At 58.2% G+C, this 15,567-nt stretch overlaps 2 protein-coding genes across 2 annotated transcripts in view; both read right to left on the bottom strand.

Moving 5' to 3' along the window:
* Positions 1-3,712: 3,712 nt before the first annotated feature.
* FAM50A (family with sequence similarity 50 member A) lies at positions 3,713-10,429 on the bottom strand. The gene is made up of 13 exons (XM_039866973.1): positions 10,209-10,429; positions 8,917-9,001; positions 8,717-8,816; positions 8,306-8,451; positions 5,893-5,969; positions 5,710-5,776; positions 5,520-5,581; positions 5,174-5,250; positions 4,710-4,764; positions 4,420-4,468; positions 4,267-4,337; positions 4,040-4,150; positions 3,713-3,898 (listed from the first exon to the last, which is right to left on the bottom strand). The coding sequence occupies exons 1-13, from the start codon at positions 10,317-10,319 to the stop codon at positions 3,890-3,892; spliced, it is 1,020 nt and encodes a 339-aa protein (XP_039722907.1). The 5' UTR covers positions 10,320-10,429; the 3' UTR covers positions 3,713-3,889.
* A 1,560-nt stretch (positions 10,430-11,989) lies between these two features.
* The window catches only part of GDI1 (GDP dissociation inhibitor 1), a 5,439-nt gene continuing 1,861 nt past the window's right edge, over positions 11,990-15,567 (bottom strand). Inside the window, exons 2-10 of the mRNA XM_039867035.1 lie at positions 15,438-15,565; positions 15,159-15,293; positions 14,484-14,682; positions 14,094-14,225; positions 13,474-13,573; positions 12,895-13,066; positions 12,454-12,598; positions 12,288-12,342; positions 11,990-12,198 (exon numbers count right to left, since the gene is read on the bottom strand). Of these exons, the coding sequence (XP_039722969.1) occupies positions 12,046-12,198; positions 12,288-12,342; positions 12,454-12,598; positions 12,895-13,066; positions 13,474-13,573; positions 14,094-14,225; positions 14,484-14,682; positions 15,159-15,293; positions 15,438-15,565 (1,219 nt within the window). The 3' untranslated portion in view covers positions 11,990-12,045. The remainder of the gene's footprint in view (positions 12,199-12,287; positions 12,343-12,453; positions 12,599-12,894; positions 13,067-13,473; positions 13,574-14,093; positions 14,226-14,483; positions 14,683-15,158; positions 15,294-15,437; positions 15,566-15,567) is intronic.

Genomic DNA, 15,567 nt, shown 5'->3' with positions numbered 1-15,567 from the left:
TGAACAGGACAGAGACTCATGGACATGGACTATAGACTAGTGGTTACCAGAGGGTAAGGGGATGGGGGAGATAGATGGGGTAAAAGGGGTCAAATATGTGGTGACAGAAAGAAATCTAACTATGGGAGGTGAACACACAGCGTAAATATATTTATATGCCTTACTGTTAAAGTGTACGTCTGAAACTTATTAGATTTCATTAATCAATGTCACCACAAAAAATTAATTTAAAAAAAATCGTATACGGTAAAATTGAAAAAAAAAAAGCCAACAAGAGAACAGGGACCTCAGTCCTACAGTCACTAGGAACTGAATTCTACCAAGAATCATGGCGAGCTTGGGAGAGGACCCTGAGCCTCAGAAGAGAAGGCAGCCCAGCCAACCTCGACTGCAGCCTTGTGAGACCCTGAGCAGAGGACACAGTTCCGTCATACCCAGACTTCTGACCTATGGAAACAATCAAGTAATAAATGAATGTTGTTTCAAGCCTCTGAGTTTTCATTAATTTGCCACATGGCCATAGTCACCCCGACAATATTATCTTCCAATCCATGAACATGGACTGTCTTTCCATCTATGTAGATCTTCTTTAATTGTATGATTCTATTTATGTGAAACTTCCAGAACAGGCAAATCCATACAGGCAGAAATTAGATTAGTGGCCGCCAGGGGCTGGGAGAGGAGGAACAAGGAGATACTGCTTAACGGGCATGGGGTTTCTCTTTTTTTTTTTTTCCCCCGAAGTCTCCTTTTGAAATAATGAAAATGTCTGGAATTCGACAGAGGGGATGGTTGTACAGCATTGTGAATGTACGAAATGCCACCAAAATGTACATTTTTTAAATGGTTAATAGTTATTATGTTATATGCATTTTTCCTCATTTGAAAAAAAAATTTAAATCAAAAACTAAAACTCACGCAGAGAGATCACTTGTCCCATCTCAGGTTGCATATGTCCCCTGGTGGGGAGTGACAGTACCCTGTGGGTGAGGCTCGGGAGAGCCAGAATGCCCACCTGCTGGGGGGCTGTAAAGTGGGACAGGCTCTAGAGAGTGAAATCATGCTGCTTTAACAAAAATGTGGAGGCTTGGACGTGGTTCCATAGCGTAGCGGTGAGCACATCTGCTTTACACGCAGAAGGTCCTGGGTTCGCGCCCCGGTGGAGCCACGGTCCATGGTCTAGGGCCATGCCACCCTGAACAAGCCCGATGTCTGATCTGGGAAGCTAAGCAGGGTCGGGCCTGGTTAGAACTTGGATGGGAGACCACCTAGGAACGGCAGGTGCTGTAGGCATGTAGGATATTTGGATGTATTAAGTGACACGTGTGTTGGGGGCATGTGGAAACTGGGCCGGGAGGGCTGGGCGGAGGTGAGGCATCACCACGTCCACCCTTTCGTGCCGATGTGTGAGCAGGGAGAATTTCTGGCCTCTGCAGAACAGTTCAAAGTGAATGAGAAAAGGTCAGTATCCCCCGTTTCCGCTCGTCTACGCCGTGACCTTTGCATACCACCTCTTCATGCTCCTCCCCTCCCTCTGGGTCTAATCATGCCTCCAACGTGCCCACCAGTGTCTTTGCGCCTGGAACACCCCCTGCCTTGTTTTGGAATGGCTGACTTGTCATTCTTGTCAGCTTCCACGTCACCGTGCCAAAAAGGCCTCTTCACCGTGCTTGTTCATTTTTGGTTTCCCTATTTGTTGTTTATAGCCACATACACTCACCTGCACAGACACACACACACACGCACCTCATAAATGAAGCCTGGGCAAGCGAGTTAGGGCTGGCCTTCCTCTCCGCAGTTTGTCCTCAGGACCTAGCCCACCTCTGGCACACCAGACTCCAGAAATATTGGTGACCACTCTGACCTTGGTGACCTCATGTCATTCCACAGCATCAGATAGCGGCTTCCCATGTCTCTTTGCAGCTGCCCAGCGCCTCCCCTGAGCTCCACATTCATATGCATCCAAGGTCCCAAAGAGAGAGCCCTTGGGGCTACACAGTCCCCCGCTCCGGCCTGTGCCGGCCTCCAGGAGTAAGGCCGGATGCCCCCAGTGGTACAACTGCAAGAAGTTTGCCCCGCCAATACTCTTCCAGCAAGCCTTCCAGACGGCCGCCATGGTCCTTACTTAGGACAAGGGGCTCCTCCCTTAGGCTCCCCCACCGTGGTGCATCCTTTTCCATGTCTTCGCTGGCCACAAGGAAGTGGGTCTCCTTCCTTGACAGTCCCCCTGCCCTCTCGACCCTGACTCTGAAAGGCTCTCCGCTGCCCCAGCCCAACCTGCCAGGGACTTAGGGCTGCTTCCAGAAGCCAAGTCCTGCCCTGCCAGGACCCAAGATCGGGCCTCAAGGAGCCTGTTTTCCAGAAGCTGCGAGGCCGAGGGTGGCTCCCTCAGAAACCATCCGCCATTGGGTGAGCTGGCTGAAAGGGGCTCCCTTTCCCCTGAAGCCTGCTCTTCTAGAGTCTTCTCAAAGAAGGCAGGAGGGGGTTGGTGCAGAAGGCCAAACGATCCCCTCGCCAGGGTTCCCGGAGCCAAACAAAAGATCCCATTGAGGTCCCCAGACTTGTCCAGACCTAGGGTCAGGCCTGGCCACCCCCTCCCTGCTGTGCCTCAAAGCCTACTCTACCCTCCTCCCTCCTGTAAGTGACCCCAGATGGCCCCGTCCCAGACCCAGGGCCTGGAAGCCTGAGCGACAGCTCTTAGCTGCCAGCATGTTATAGCTGAATGGGACACAGGGCCCTGTTCACAGAAGGGCACAAGAGCCTGTGCACCCAGCAAAGCCCATGCATTTGCCAGTGAGATGGGGCCAGACTCGCAGCTGGAAGCTCCCCACAAGCCAGGGGTTGTCCCGTCCCCACTGCCTGGCCTCAGGCAAGGGGAAGAAGGGCGGGAGTCGGGAGTGGTCAGTTTGCCTTCCTCAGCCTCCTGGAACCAGGCCTGCCTGCCTCAGCTTATCCAAAGGGAACTGGGGAGCACCCGCCTCCAACAAGATTCTCCCATGGGGCTGCGACAGGGACCAGCCCCAGGGCAGTCCGAGCAGGGCATCCATAGCAGCCTTCCCGTGTCGTGACTGGGAAGAGACGCAGGGAAGGGCTCAGAGCAAGGAGGGCAAGGGTGGGTTTGCACAGCTATGGGAGCGATGCAGGGTGGCTGGGAGCCACAGGACAGCCTTGTCCCGGATGGAATGGGCAGCTAGGAGACAAAAGAGGAGCCCAAGGGCCTGGGAGGGAGGCCTGGAACGGAACGCCCCTCCCACCCACAGTAAAGAACCACAATGCCACGTAGGTGCCCTGGGGAGGATGGGCTGGCTGCAGGGCCAGCTGGGCCTGCCCGGCCTGGGTTGCAAATGCCCCCCCTTCCCCCTCCAGACACATTCCTGCCCAACTCCCTCCCACGCTCCCCAAACACACTTTCTTGTCAGACACAAAGACCACAAATGCTGTATGACTCCACTTAGGCGAAAGCTCCAGGACAGGCGCACCCAGACAGCGGACTAAGGGGTGCCAGGGGCTGGGGGGGGAGACTGTTAATGGGTACGGGGTCTCCTTCTGGGGAGTTGGAAATATTCTAGAACTAGAGGTGATGGCTGCAGAACATTACGAACGCACTAAATACCCATGAATTGTACATTTTTGAATGGCCACAATGGTGAACTTTATTTATCTCAAAAAAAAAAAAAACGTTTTTTACAACAAAACACGCTGCGGGTACTCCAACTGTGACATGTGCATTTCTTTATCTTGAAAGAAAAACGCAGTGAACGACAACATCGGGGGCAGGGGTAGGTCAGTCACTTCACGGGAGGGGGAGCCGGGCACCGGTTGTCCAGGAGGCCCAGGGGGTGGGGAGGCTGGTGGGAACCGGGGAGCCGAGGCTGCTCCACCTCTGCATTCACCGGATCTAGTGTGAGGACGAGGAGACAGAGACGGGAAGCCGAGCTGAGCAGGGTGGGCCGGCCCGTTGACCGTGGTTCCCGAGCAGGCCAGGCCAGCTGCCACCCCCCGGCCAAGAGCCAGGGCCCCTTCGGAGGGTCCTCCTCACCGTGTACTTGTCCCACTTCTTCTCGGGGTCGTAGGGCTCCCAGCGGCTGGCGGGGAAGATGTGCTTGTTCTTCTCGTACCAGCTCCTGAGCACCACCTTGCCCGCGTGTGACTAAGGAAGGAGGGCCAGGCCTTGCGGCTCAGGGCTGCCTGGGCGCCTGGCTTCTCCGCTTGTCCTTCCCTCCATGCTCCTCCCTCTCGCGGCCCAGCACCCCTGCCCCCCTGTACCTCGTCCTTCTCCACGGTGGCGTCACTGAGCAGCCGCACGTCATCATGAACGTCGAAGTTAAAGAGGGGCCCTGCAAGGGAGAGGCGGCCGTTGCACCCTCAGGCTGCTGCCAAGGCGCTGGGGAAGGGGGCTGCTGGGCCGGGCGCACTCACCACTCTTCCCTCGTGCCTTGGTGACGATGAAATCGTAGAAGCTGTGGTGCTAGAGCCAGGGACGGAAAAGCCATGGCTGATGACCCATCTCGGTCTCTCCCACCTGCCCGCCCGCCCGCTGGCCCGCAGGCTGGACACAGGCCCAGCTCCGCACATGGCGCCCCATCCCAGCCCGAGCCAAAGACCCAGCGTGGAGCGGAGACTGTCCCGAGAAGTCCCCAGGCACACCAAAGCCTACCGCGCCTCCCACTGCCACCCTGCCCAGGGCTTCGGGGAGAGAGGAGACTCACGTGGGGTATGATTAGGTCCTCTTTGATGTACATGAGCTGCTCCACCCCCGCTGACCTGAGAAAGGCAGGAGGGCGTGGAAGGATGAGGAAGCAGCCAGCCAAGGAGACGGGCGCCGGAGCTGGCAGCAGCCCCGAATGCTTTGAGGCCGGCTGCTAGGGTCGGTGAGCCCGGCACCAGCGCCCACCGTCCTCCACCTCTGGGTAAAAGAGCTAAGACCGACGCTCCCGCCTGAGCTGTGTATGGTGACAGGGATGGAGAAAGGACCCTGGCCCTCTTGTTGGGAACGCAGTGGCAGCACGCCGCCTTCCTATCCAGGGAGGAGTCATCCTGATACGCGCGTCACAGGCAGCGGCAACCCCTGGTATCAGGGTCAGGACTGCAGGCTCCAGATGCACGTGCACGCGCGTGCGCACGCGCACACACTCCTCCACGCGCACACGCACGCGCGCGCACGCACGCCCACCTGAGCTCACTGAAGTCTTTGCGCAGGATCTCGAGCGCCTTCTGCAGGAACTGCTGCATCGTGTTGCCTTTCTTCATCTGCGCGAGTGGGTCCAGGAGCCGGCAACCAGGTCACCGCGGAGTTGGGAGGGGGAGAGGGTGATGGGCTCTCGGGAAGGCCTGGAGGCCCCCGCTAGGGTCCCCAGAGCCCTCGCTACCGCACAGGTGGCTGGACCCTCTTCCTTGCTCCTCCCAGGGGCCACCCACACGAAGGGGCCTGCGGGCTTCCCAAGTTTGGATTAAAGCTCTTCCTTCCTGAATCCGAGGGGCACTGGAAGTGGGGTGCAGCCCCCGCCCCCGCTGCCCACCTTGACTGTCCGCCGGTGCCCAGAGCCATCCCAGTAACTGAAGGTGATTTCAATCTCCTCGCCTACAAAGCAAAGTGTCACGTAGCCTCCAGAACCAGGTGTCCCTCCCCCACCGCAAGCGCCCAGCCCCAGCCACCCGCTGTCCCAGCACCCCAGGCGGGCCATGCGGTCCCACTTGGCGAGCGCTCACTCTTGATCTTCTCTTGCTTGGCTTCCCATTCTTGCCGCAGCTCTTCCCGGAGCCGATTCTCCTCCTCCTAGGACAGGAGACAGGTACAGGAGGGAGGCCCAAGGTACTGAGGGGACATGCAGGGGCCTGCTCCCTGAGCAAAAGCCTCTGCCAAGATCAGAGCTAGGGTCAGGCTGCCTATACCTCGCGGTCTCGGTCAGGCAGAAAGCTTGTGTCCACATCTGGGTTCTTCCCCAACTTCCTCTTCTTCGTGGTGATCTCTGAAGCCAGAGGAAACGTAAGGGTCAGTGGCACGATGGCCCCTGCCCGCAGGACACCCCGGACCTTTGTCACTCAGACCTCAGCTCAAACGCCATCTCTTCAGAGGCCTCCTGGACCATCCTGGCTGGGACACACTGCCCTCTGCTCTCAGCCACAGTGGCCGGCACCGTCTTCTTCTCAGTACTTATGGTGACCTAAAAGGCGCCCTTGCCAAACGCCTTCACCTTGGTCTCCACGGCCAGTACCTGGACAGGAGACCGAGCACTGCGTTCTTCTCCCAGCGGCCGTGACCTGGAGTACCTCGGAGGACTTAAGGCATCAGTGCCAGCGCCTGAGGGGGTAAAGGCTCCTTTGCGCTGGAGAGACAGGGCACCTGCAGAGGGGCGGGTGCTCGGGGGATGATCCCCTGTGCCAGGAGCTGTGCTCGGCACAGTTACATGTCTGATGTCTCTAATCCTAAAGGGGCATGCTGTTTCTTTCTCTCACGAGGAATCTGAAGCCCAAAGTCCCATGACTACTGAGACCAGAGCCAGCAGGGAGAAGAGGACAGCCAGCCTTGCCAGCATCCTGGACTCTGGGCCGAGGTTTCTCCAATGAGGACATGGATGAACTAGAACGGTGGCTCTTCAACTTGCCGGAGTCAGCACCTGTGAACACTCTGACACGTTGCCAAGGACCCCAGCGAGCTCTTGTCTAGGGGACTGTGGCCACCGACATTCGCCAAATTAGAAAGTAAGCCTGAGAAACACCGAAGACTTCAGGACAGAAAAGCAAGCACTCTGCTAGCTGTTGGACATGTCATCACATGTCACGTGGCTCCTGGAAAACTCCATTGCACACTCATGAAAGAACCAGAATGCAAAAAGCCAAAGATGTCTTTGTATGATTACAAAAATGTTCTTGACCTTGCCTACCCTCCAAAAGGGTCTCGGAGACCCCCAGGGACCCTGAAGCACCCTTTGGGAACTGCGGACCAGGAGACAAGCCTGCACTCCAGCCTCCTGCTCCAGGGCTGGGGGGTCCAGAGGCTGGCTGCACATCAGAGTCACCCAGAGGGCTTTAAAAAAAATCCCACGCCAGCACCATGTCACCAGGCCCCTGGAACAAAGCCTCTGGGGTGAGGGAAGCCCCCACGAAGCCCCAGTGACACACGGCCTTCCCCCAGATCTGTGCTGTCCAAAATGGTGGCCCCTGCCACACAGAAGCATAGCTTATGTAACGTGTCACCACTAAACACTTACTACCGAATAGTACTGAAATTGACTGCACCTGTTTCTTTTCACGTTTTACCATGGCCCCTAGAACACACGAAACCCCAGGAGGCTCACAGGCTTCCTCCTGACCGCATCAGCCACTCCCCTCAAAGCCATCACACCCAGCCTGTCGCCACACCAAGCAGCACCATCCAGCACCATTCCTTGGCCATTAGGCTTTCTAAAGCAGCCCAGGCCTGCCACCGCGCCCTCCCAGTCCTCAAATGTGTCTGCTCCTGCCGCTCCACTTCTGGATGCACTCAGCAATCGCCTCCACGTCTTTCCCCACCCGTGTCTCTGGCCGCTAATGAAATACCCGCATCCTGAAGGCCCAACTCAACTGACTCCTGTGGGACACTTTCCCTGGGCCCTGGCCCGGCCCAGGCCCTGGCGGGGTGCATGCTAACCTGTGTGACTCTGATGACAGGGACAGTGCCCTGCTTGTCAGCCCGCCTCAGCCCTGGCCCAGCCTGGGGCATGTGCATAACACACGGGGTCCCCATGTTGGCTTTGTCCTTGCTCCCCAGCCTTCCCAATTTGTCCCTCTGACCCCTCGTTCCCTTGGCTGAGAACTGCACTGTCCAATTAGTAGGCACTGACTTTCTGTGGCTGTGTCGATTTACACAGAAATGAATCAAACCGAATTTAACAACCTCGTGCCCCAGTCAGGAGCCGCATGCTCAATGGCCACCTGGAAGCACAGACACGTACGCGTCCATCATCACGGAAAGTTCTACCGGCCAGCCTGGTCTAGACCATCCTCTCCCCTCCTCGGTCCATCCTTCATGGCACACACAGCAGCTCGCCCTGGCAGGCTCTCGCACCAAAGACCCCACACCCCTGCCCAGGGGATGTACGCCTGGCTCTGACTCACTCTGCCGCTGAAGGCGAACCCCCACCCCAACTCAGCTTTGCACGCACTGCAGACTTGGTCTTCCTCTCCTGCCCCGACGTGTGAGGTTGGGGACCACGAGCCCAGTGGGCAATCAAGGTTGGGTGGTGGATGTTCACTCTAGAGCCAGAAACCCGGGACAGAGGGCTGCAGGCAGGGCCCCTCCCTGGTGCCCCAAGCCTGCCCTCACCTTCCCTGTCCAGTTCCTCCTCATACATGGCCATCTCCTCCTCTTCCTCGCCTGCCTCCTCTTCTTCCTCCAGGGTGAAGGACAGGCTGGAGATCTTTCGCTTGGCCTCCTTCTTGCGCTCCTTCTCTCGCAGCTTCTCCAGCTTCCTGCCAAGGTACGGACAGTCATCATGTACCATGTCCCCACCCCGTGACCTCTTCCCTGACCCACAGCCACCTGTGTGCTCAGCATGGGGCCTACGTGGTACAGACCCTGAAGAGTCCTACTGCCCTGGGTAACTTCAAGCTCACGGGCAGGGTTCTGATTACGACACAAAGATTTCCCATTCGAGGTTCAGGAACAGCCTGACCTGACCTCAAGCACTAGCTACGTCTCAAGGGGAGGGCTGCGGGTGGGGATGGGAGGACCCACAGCTGCAGCTCCTTCGACTGCTCCTTCTTGGCCAGCTGCTTCTCCCGCTCCTTCACCAGTGCCTCCTGTTTGGCCTTCATATCATTCAGGGTCACAAGTCCTGCGAGGCAAGGAGTCATGGGGGTAAGGGTCGGTCAGCCTGGAGCCAGCAAAGCAACAGATGTCTGGGTCCAGGGCAGGGTGGCAGGCGCTTTGCTCACCCACGGTACTGGACTTGAGCTCCGCCTCCACGGCGTCGTAGTGAGCAGAGAACTTCTTGTCGATGTTGGACTTCATTATGTTCTCCTGTCGGGGAGGGAGAGCAGCAGTGAGGGCCACCCATAACCCATGACCCCACCATGGAAGTGGGGACCTGGGCCTGGGTCCTAGTCCAGATCTGCCCCAGGCCTCACTACGCAATCTTGGGAAAAACATGTCCCCCTCCTTAGTTGATGGAAGGTTCCACAAGGGCTGCGAGGGGCTCGTTCAGTGCTGAGGGAGCCGAATGGGGTCATTTCCTTGTGACCTCTGAACTGCTCTGGCCCCTCCATGCCTCCCGATGGGGACCAGAGCTCCCCCAGCGGTCTGGAGTCATGGGCTCTGCCGGCCTTTGGCATTTTTCATACCCAGCCTTTAAGCTGAAGCTCTGCAGACCCAAACCAAGGGGTGACAGGAGAGGGTGAAGAGTGGCCAGGAGGCCTAGTCCCTCACTGAGCAATGTCGCTCCCTCCCTGCTCCAGATGTTACTAAGCTTCTCGTGAGACCTCCTTACTCCAGCCCAGCCCCATCCCAATAGGTCCCCCTCTGGCCAGCGGCCTCCAGAGGTGGCCAGCTGAGAAATGTACCTCTGGCTGGCCAGAGAGTGGGCACTGGGATGGCAGGGCCGGGTGAGCATGAACTGGGGCCACTTCTTTAGGCCTGGCTGCCACAGTACCTGCTCTCCCCTCGCGCTCTGAGTCCACGCTCCTCCAGAGTCTCCCGCAAAGGCCCAGGCGGAGGACTCCTTCCTCCCTGACTGCCCATCGCCACTCGCTAAAGCCCTTTACGAACCACTAGCACCTCTGATGCTCGCGCACGCTTTTGTTGCAGCATAAAGGGCTCTGGAGTGAGCCTCGGCTGCCAGGTGATTGGCCGAGACCTGAGGGGCTTGGCCTTCCCAGTATCGATTGGCTCTGGGCAGAGACCTCGCTCTCAGGGCTGAGGGGCCAAAGCCAGGATGCTTTGTGCCCGCGAGGGGCGCTCCAGTGGGACCGACCGTTAAAACCACTGATTGTGGCTCCCTCCAGCGGGAGGCTTGTCGCGCGAGCTAGCTCGGCACAGCCTTCTGAGCCCATTTTAAAGATGATCAGACTCGCCGGCTCGTTTCTGCCTCTTGCTGGAGGTCAGGGAGCAAGGGTCCCGCCCCGGCTCGCTGCCGGTGCTCTACGCCTGCCGCCCGGGGACGCGCAGGGCCCCAGGGGGTCGGGGCAGTGGGCAGCGCGCATGTTTCCAGGCTCCCCGGCCTGGTTCGCACCTCGGCGATCCGCTGCTTCATCTGCTCCATTTGCTCGCGCTGCTTCTCCCGCTTCTTCATCAGGTGCATGGCGCGGCCCGCCTCGCTCGCGGCACCCTTGTACTGAGCCATGGCGGTGGCAGCCGCGGCGGCAGCAGAGGTAACAGCAACAACCCGGCTGAGACTCAGCAGCTGCGAAGCCGCCGTCCGTGGAGTCAGCAGACGCCCGCGCAGTGACGTCAGCCGCTAGGAGACGCGCGGGCGTCCAGCCCCGCCCCGCGCTAGCCACGTGACCGCCTGCTGCCCCGCCCCCACAGACAGCCCCGCCCCTGCGTGCCGCTGGGCACTGGCCTGGGGGCCCCTCTGCTCGCAGTCCGCCGTCTTCCGACCCCGTCGTGCACACTCCTTTGGTTCCCCGTTAACTCCAGGACCAAGGCTGGGTCCCCACTCCTACTGCCTCCTGTTGCCTCCAAGGCTGGGCTTCTGAGCCCTCCACTTCCTTGATGTCGACCCGGCCCAAGGCCAGACACCCCTCTCCCCTTGCTGCCTCCCAGGCTGAGGCCTCCTTAGTTTCCCGTTTCCACCGGTTTGACCCTCATCCAAGACCGAGCCACAGTCCCCGTTTCCTTAGACCGTGAGGCTGGGCCTGGGTCCCCTCAGAGTCCTCCATGACCTGGAGGCAGAGGCCCAGCTCCCTCCACTTCACCCCCCACACCAGGCGAGACCCCTCTCCCTAGTTCCTTCACGTTGACCCCCAAAGGTTGCAGTCCTGGTGCCAGCACTAAATTACTGGGTGGCCCTGGGCAAGTCGATGTGACTCGTTTCCTCTGTATAGGCCCTTTCGGTTCAGGACCTCTGTATTTCCCTGATGAAGAAAGTGACCCTTTTACAGCCATCAATAGCCAAGCTTAACCAGTCTGACTCAGACACGGATAGCATGATAGCCCGGGAAACCAAAACTCCACCCAGGGCCCAGCTTCTGGAGAAGAAAGCTAAAGATGTGGGCTCAGGTTTCAACACGGTTTTATTGGGAGCTTTTGTTTTCTGTGAAATACACTAGAGGTTGGGGAAGGGCACACATTCACTTTTCAAGATAAGGGTTTCCCACCACTAAGGGAAAGGCATGGGGCAGGGCACACAGGGTCTGGAGCCATTTTCCCACCTCCTTCTGCTTTGCTCACATTTTTTTCTCTCAGCAAGTACCAGAGGGCACAAACAAAAACAAGAAAACAAAAGGGCAAGATCATTCTCCAACGGGGCCACACCCAAGCCCTCTCCCCTCCCAGGCTACCCAGCTGGCCAGAGGAGCTGCTCCACAGCCCCAGGCCTCACCAGCAGCCATGGAGGGAGGAGAGCTCCCTTCTCAGACAGGGCGGGCAGAAGTTAATAAATTAGAATAAATTAACAGGGGGAGGGAATGCAACTTTGTGCTGGGAGGGCCCCTTCTCTCCAACACGCAAGAAGAGAGCTGGTGAGCAGGGGCATTCCAAAGGCCACTACTACAGTGGGGGGGGTAAGGGCAGTGGGGCAGAAGTCAGTCGCTCACCATGTTCTTCCAGACAGAGCAGAAGAATTACAGGGGTGGGGGGAGGGGAGGGAAGAGACACACATGAGAGGAACCCTTTTCCAGTGTGACAGAAGGTCAAGAAAGGAAGAGAGGTTATCCAAACCCCCCCTCCCAAACCAACGCTAAGGTTAAGGATTTGGTCAGTGAATCAATGAGGTGAATGACAGGAATGTGGTGGGGGAAGCAGAGGATGCTGGAAATAGGGGTGCTTAGTCACGCCCATTTCCCCAGCCCTGGAGAATAGACACGGGTGTGGGGAGAGGGCACCCGGGGCTGAGGGAGGGTCAGCAATCACTGGTCAGCTTCCCCAAAGACATCGTTCTGTTTGCGCTTCATGTTCTCAAAGTCAAAGGCGGAGCCTGCCATGCGCTTGTAGATGTCTTTGATGTCATTGCAAGTTGTCTCGAAGTGTGTGGTGGCATCATAGGAGCAGGAACAGAACACCTGAAAACAGCCGGAGCCGGGGCCCGGGGTGAGTTGGGCAGGGGCCCTGGGCAGGCAGCCAGGAGCCGGGGCCGGGACAGGCTGCTTACCTGGCTCTCAGAACCGTCATCGATGGGCTCATACAAGTCACTGATGGCCACAAACCTGAGGAGCAGATGGAGAAGAGAACAGGCCTCACAACCAGCCTTTCCCTCCCTGGTCCCTGTCTCCCAGTCTGCCAGCTCCTTGGCTCCCTTCCTTCCCCTAGCCCCTCACTTCTGGTCAATGGGCTCCAGCAGCTCCAGGGCTGGTTCAACTTCCTTTTCAGGCTCCGCGGTCTCCACTGTGGTGCTGGCGATGGCGATGTACTTGCCCTGAGCAGCCACGTTGTGTGCGTAGGAGATCATGCACACGTAGATGTCTGCCAGGAGGTAGGGCTCCGTTAACTCAGGCATAGAAAGGGCTCCCCGGGGCTGGGCTCGGTTTGGGCCTGCCTGCCCCGCTCCCTAGCCCCAACAGAAAGCAGCATTCAAGCTGCCACCCCCATGGAGAAGAGTCCAAGCCACCCAATCCCTTGAGCCCCAAGTCATACGGACTATGATGTGGGTCCCTGTTCTTCCATGGAAGGACCAGGCAGAGAGCCCCAAGGCTGATGGGAAGAGGCAGAGTCACCCCAAAGACAGCACACTGGAAGAAGTCACGTGGGGCCCGGCCTACCTGACTTCCTGTTGACCTGGTTCTGGGGGATGATAATTTGGCAAGAGTTGGCATCGTTGGTGTTCTTGATGGGGTGGCTGAGAATACAGATGATGCGGATCACCTGGCCAGCCTTCCGCACACGGTCTGGAATGTAGCTGGGGTCACAGATCAGCTGCTTGCATCGGGCCACCTGCAAAACCACCAGAAAGCCTCGTCCCTATCCAATCACCCCCCCAGGTGGCTGTGGGGATGGGGTCACAGCAGGTAAGATGCTCCTCTGAGCTGTCACCACTGCCCCTCCTGTAGCGTACAGCTCCATCCTACACCTCAGGGAGGTACGACCCAATATGCAGAGCTGGGCAAGCCCTTCTGCTGAGACGCTGATCAGGAACACTCCCTGGACCACAGACACAGCACATGGGCTTTGAGAGATACCTCTCGCCAACAGGAATGGCCACGTAGACTTCTCCTGGTGCCCCGAGGACATCAGAGCTGAGAAGCAGCAAACCCAGCAGAGCCAGGGTCACCGGGAAGAGCGCCTCCAAGGGGAGGAACAAGCCCCGCCCAGACCATCATGACCGCACCGTGGAGGCTTACCTCTCCCTCAGACTTCACACCCACCACCTTGCCATTCTCCATGATGATGTCGTCCACAGGCTTGTTCAGCATATATGTCCCTCCGTAGATGGCACTCAATCTGTGGTGGGGAAAGTGATGGTGAAGTCCCCCACCCAGGAGAAACAAGGACCGGTGCGACTGCACCCTTCGCCCGTCAGCACTGGGGTGCAGAGGAGGCTGCCTTCGGCAGGCAGAGTTCAGGGGACCCAGTGATTCTTCCCAGCTTTGTCACCCAGGGTATCCTGCAAAGAGCTAGCATAGGGGCGGCATGAGGGCTCGGCTCCTCGCGGAAATGATCTGCCAAACAAAAAGAAAGAGTCTGGAGAAGCCAACTCAAGGCCCCCAAGGCCCCCTGCCCAGTCCTAGCGCTGCCTGACTCAAGGCCTGGAGCCGAGCAAACCTCATCTTTGGTGGCCTAGCTCTTCAGCCCTGCACTTCGGCACACTGCTGCGGCACCCCTGTCTTCCAAGGAAGGTGCAAAGTGAGTGAAGGCCGCCATAGGAAAGTACAAAGTGCTACGGAAATGCTCAACGGGGCCATTCCCGCCCTTGGCCTTAGTCCTATGCAGTACTCCCAACTGAAAGAAGCCACGCCCTCACCTTGCAAAGCCCTGAGGCAGCTCGCCAAGGCCATAAAGTGGGTACAAATATGGGCTCTTGCCATACCGGGCCAGGGACTCGCTGTACAACTTGATGCGGTTGATGGTCTCAAGACAAGGCTGGTCAAGGTAGCTGTGGGGACAGGGTCGGGAAGAGAAGCTCTAATAACAGCACCCCTGGTTCCCCCACACCCAAGCATCGGGCCAGCATTCCCCCCACCCTCCATGGCCTGGGGAAGGCAATGGATTAAACACAGGAAAGGAACAGAAAAGGCCACATGCGAGCGTGTGACTGAGTACAGGAGATGTGCAGGGTGGGCCGAGGGAGCAGGAGTGGACAGGGCCGGGGCAGGCTGGGTGGGGTCAGTTTGCCATGCCAGCTTCTCCTCACTCATCAGTGCGGTAGAGCGCCAGGGCGTGGCCAGTGAAGTCGATGACGTCCTGCCCCAGGTCAAACTTTCGGTAGACTTCGCGCATACTGGTGCTCTGGGGATCGACGCCCTCGAAGGTCTTCGCATCGTTCTCATCAAAGTTGGCCACAAACACCAGGAACTTGCGGAAGCGCCGCTTCTCAAACATACCCATCAGATCTGAGGAGCGGATGCAAGGGGAGGCTTCGCACCGCAGAACCTCTCCTTCCCACTACGCAGGCCAAAAAGCAGCTGCCCCAGCTCTCAGCCGCGTTCCCTTGCTAACCATAACCACCCTGTGACCTGACATTAACGCCCCCGCTCTTCTTGGCCTCAGTTTCCCCATCTGTACAAAGAGGGAGTTGGGCTGGACAGACTTTGAAGGCCCTCCCGGCTCTGACACTGGGGGATGTTTCACTGGTCAGGTGGAGTCCCTGTCAAAGGCTGAAGTCCTTCAAGAATGACACCCCCTCCGTGCCCCTGCGTGTGGACTTCCCTCCCGACAACCAGTGTGAGGCACGGCTTGGGGTGGTACGGGGAAGACAGCAAGGGGGCTTCTGGTACCGCACAGAGAATGCGACTTTGGGCAAGGGGCACCCTGTTCTGGGTGACTACCCTGTCCCCATAACTCTCTGGCTCAGGGGACCCACACTCACTGGAAGCCAAGGCTTCGGTCTCCGTGGACGGCACTTTATAGATCTTGCCGCCCTTGTAGACAAAGCTGCCCTCCACTACCTTGAAGTCGAGGTAGCGAGTCACCTCTGTATACAGCAGCATCTTCACCAGCTGCCCTGCAGGGCGGTGACGGAAAGGCAACAACGTCAGCATGGCTCCCTCCAGAAACTCTACCTGCTCTGGCTGCCTCTTCTACGGGAGCCTGACCCTCCTCTGGTCATCGCAAGCGCCCCCCACAATACCTCATTCGTCTCCCTCACCATTGGCCATGAGGAATTTGGGGATCAGGTCAACATTCCAGTCTCGACCACGGCCCATCGACTCGGGGGGCCCCTCCAGCAACTGAAAACGCTTATATAGCTGCAACCAGGAGGAGGAGAAAGAGGCGCC

The sequence above is a fragment of the Pteropus medius genome, unplaced genomic scaffold, assembly GCF_902729225.1.
Source record: "Pteropus medius unplaced genomic scaffold, Ma_sr-lr_union100, whole genome shotgun sequence".
Lineage (NCBI taxonomy): Eukaryota > Metazoa > Chordata > Mammalia > Chiroptera > Pteropodidae > Pteropus > Pteropus medius.
This window is presented reverse-complemented; position numbering and strand designations above follow the sequence as displayed.

Bases quoted from the DNA above. Each gene is read 5' to 3' on its own strand.
- FAM50A (XM_039866973.1), bottom strand. From the start codon at position 10,319: ATGGCTCAGTACAAGGGTGCCGCGAGCGAGGCGGGCCGCGCCATGCAC. The intron at 4,338-4,419 runs GTGAGTGCGCCC...TCTCCCTTGCAG, and splicing joins CAAGGCACGAGGGAAGAGTG to GGCCCCTCTTTAACTTCGAC. The intron at 4,151-4,266 runs GTACAGGGGGGC...CTCCTTCCTTAG, and splicing joins CCACCGTGGAGAAGGACGAG to TCACACGCGGGCAAGGTGGT.